Source organism: Portunus trituberculatus, chromosome 2 (genome assembly GCF_017591435.1).
Source record: "Portunus trituberculatus isolate SZX2019 chromosome 2, ASM1759143v1, whole genome shotgun sequence".
Taxonomy (NCBI): domain Eukaryota; kingdom Metazoa; phylum Arthropoda; class Malacostraca; order Decapoda; family Portunidae; genus Portunus; species Portunus trituberculatus.
Window position 1 is genome coordinate 10196303 of NC_059256.1, and position 2500 is coordinate 10198802.

The 2500-nt window shown below is 43.4% G+C and overlaps 1 protein-coding gene across 6 annotated transcripts in view; it reads right to left on the reverse strand.

The window, feature by feature from the left end:
* LOC123505447 (calcium-transporting ATPase sarcoplasmic/endoplasmic reticulum type-like) overlaps positions 1–2500 on the reverse strand; it is a 44126-nt gene that overhangs the window by 34149 nt on the left and 7477 nt on the right. For all 6 annotated transcript variants that reach the window (XR_006675138.1, XM_045256764.1, XM_045256782.1 and 3 more), the window contains exons 2-3: positions 1392–1580; positions 871–971 (exon numbers count right to left, since the gene is read on the reverse strand). Coding sequence is in view for 5 of the 6 variants with exons in the window: in XM_045256764.1 (XP_045112699.1) it covers positions 871–971; positions 1392–1509 (219 nt within the window). In the remaining variant the exon portion in view is untranslated. The remainder of the gene's footprint in view (positions 1–870; positions 972–1391; positions 1581–2500) is intronic.

Below are 2500 nucleotides of genomic sequence, written 5' to 3' on the forward strand. Positions count from 1 at the left end.
AGTAGTAGTAGTAGTAGTAGTAGTAGTAGTAGTAGTAGTGAGTTATATGTATTTGTGTGGTTCATATGTATTTCTCTCTCTCTCTCTCTCTCTCTCTCTCTCTCTCTTTTAGTAGCAGCAGTAACAACAACATTTTAAGAAAGGTGAGAGGAGGAGGAGGAGGAGGAGGAGGAGGAGGAGGAGGAGGAGGAGGAAGATGAGGAGAAGGATGTGCTCTTCTTTCCAAACATCACTTCATCCAACAGGAGGAGGAGGAGGAGGAGGAGGAGGAGGAGGAGGAGGAGGAGGAGGAGGAGGAGGAGGAGGAGGAGGAAGAGGAGGGGAAAGGATCCTTATTACGCAACACACACACACACACACACACACACACACACACACACTTGTACAAATTTATTTATTACAATTATGCATACCTTTCTACCCTCCCCCCCCTTTAACACACACACACACACACACACACACACACACACACACACACACACACTAATTGGAGAGAAAAAAGAAAAATGTGAGAGAGAGAGAGAGAGAAAGATGACTGACTTAATAATAAACACTAATAAACTCTCTCTCTCTCTCTCTCTCTCTCTCTCTCTCTCTCTCTCTCTGACAGACTGACATTCATACTACCAATTTTTCTCCTTCCTTCATTTTTTTTATTGGTCTGAATGGCATTGGGGCATTGAGAGAGAGAGAGAGAGAGAGAGAGAGAGAGAGAGAGAGAGAGAGAGAGAATAGAAAAATACACCTACATTCTCTCTCTCTCTCTCTCTAACGAACATAACTGGTGGCAGCGGTGGGATATAGACAAAATACACACACACACAAACACAGACACACACACACACACACACACACACACACACTACTTACAAAAGAGATGATGGCGGCCAGCAGCAGAATCTTTACTAGGAGATCGTCAAATTGCTCAAGAATCAGGGTAAGGAGTGACTTTCCTTCCTCGGCTGGGAGTTCTGAGGGGAGAGACAACGTGGGGTGAGTGTGTGTGTGAGAGAGAGAGAGAGAGAGAGAGAGAGAGAGAGAGAGAGAGAGAGAGAGAGGTTTATAAGGCTTAGAATTAGTTTCATATTAAAGATCTAGAATTCATTTCCTAATCTTACTTAAACTTATCTCTATAGCTAAGTTCACCTGGTTATTCTCTCTCTCTCTCTCTCTCTCTCAATCTATCTATGTATCTCCAGGATCAAATTGGTGTCAGCGGTGGGATACACACACACACACACACACACACACACACAATCACTTCTCTCTCTCTCTCTCTCTCTATCTATCTATCTATCTATCTATCTCTATCTCACACCATCATCAGAAAGTACACCATTCACCCTATCTCTCTCTCTCTCTCTCTCTCTCTCTCTCTCTCTCAGACTCACCGTTGGGTCCATATTTTGCCTGGTGGTCCTTCACTTGGCTGTCGGTAAGGCCTGTCTCGGTCTTGACCCCGAATCGGCTGCAAACCTCTTCGAAGGGATAGAAGTGGCCGTCCTCCATGGTGGCTGAGCTGGTGGGGCGGTGGGCTGATGGGAAGTGCCTGTCCTAAGCCCTCTCACTACTCTGCGGCTCTGATGTGGAAAGAGAAAAGGAGTGAGTAGAGTGGACAGAAAGGTACTGCTGCTTGAGTGATAAGAATGGGGCTATGGAAAGGTGGAAAAGGAGTGAGTAGAGTGGACAGAAAGGGACTGGTTGAATGATGATGAAGTTAAGAAGAGTTTTGTGTTATCCAGAAAGGGATTAACAGATTGGTGTATAGGAGATTAACCCCTTCAGTAGCAAGACACGCTTCCATTTTCATTATGATTACTACTTGGTGATTTTATACAGCTTCAGAAACTTGTCGGGAGTTAAAATAGTGAAGACTGTGGCCATTAATCTTGTGACCTCCATAGACCCTTCGTAATGTCAATAAAATGGTCTAATGGTACACAAATCTCAAGGTAAAAATGTGTCCCAGTACTGAAGGGGTTAAAATAGTGAAGACTGTGGCCATTAATCTTGTGACCTCCATAGACCCTTCGTAATGTCAATAAAATGGTCTAATGGTACACAAATCTCAAGGTAAAAATGTGTCCCAGTACTGAGGGGGTTAAAATAGTGAAGACTGTGGCCATTAATCTTGTGACCTCCATAGACCCTTCCTAATGTCAATAAAATGGTCTAATGGTTCGCAAATCTCAAGGTAAAAATGAGTCCCAATACTGAAGGGGGTTGAAATAGTGAAGACTGAAGACTGTGGCCATTAATCTTGTGACCTCCATAGACCCTTCCTAATGTCAATAAAATGGTCTAATGGTACACAAATCTCAGGGTAAAAATGTGTCCCAGTACTGAAGGAGTGGAGAGAAAGGAACTGATTGACTGAGGAAGTTGAAGAGAGCTTTGTGTTGTGAGGAAAGAGATTAGCAAATTCGTGTGTTGAAGATAAAGTTTTGTGTGAGAGAACTGTTGAAATTGAGGCAGATTTTTCATTTCACCAAATCAGGAA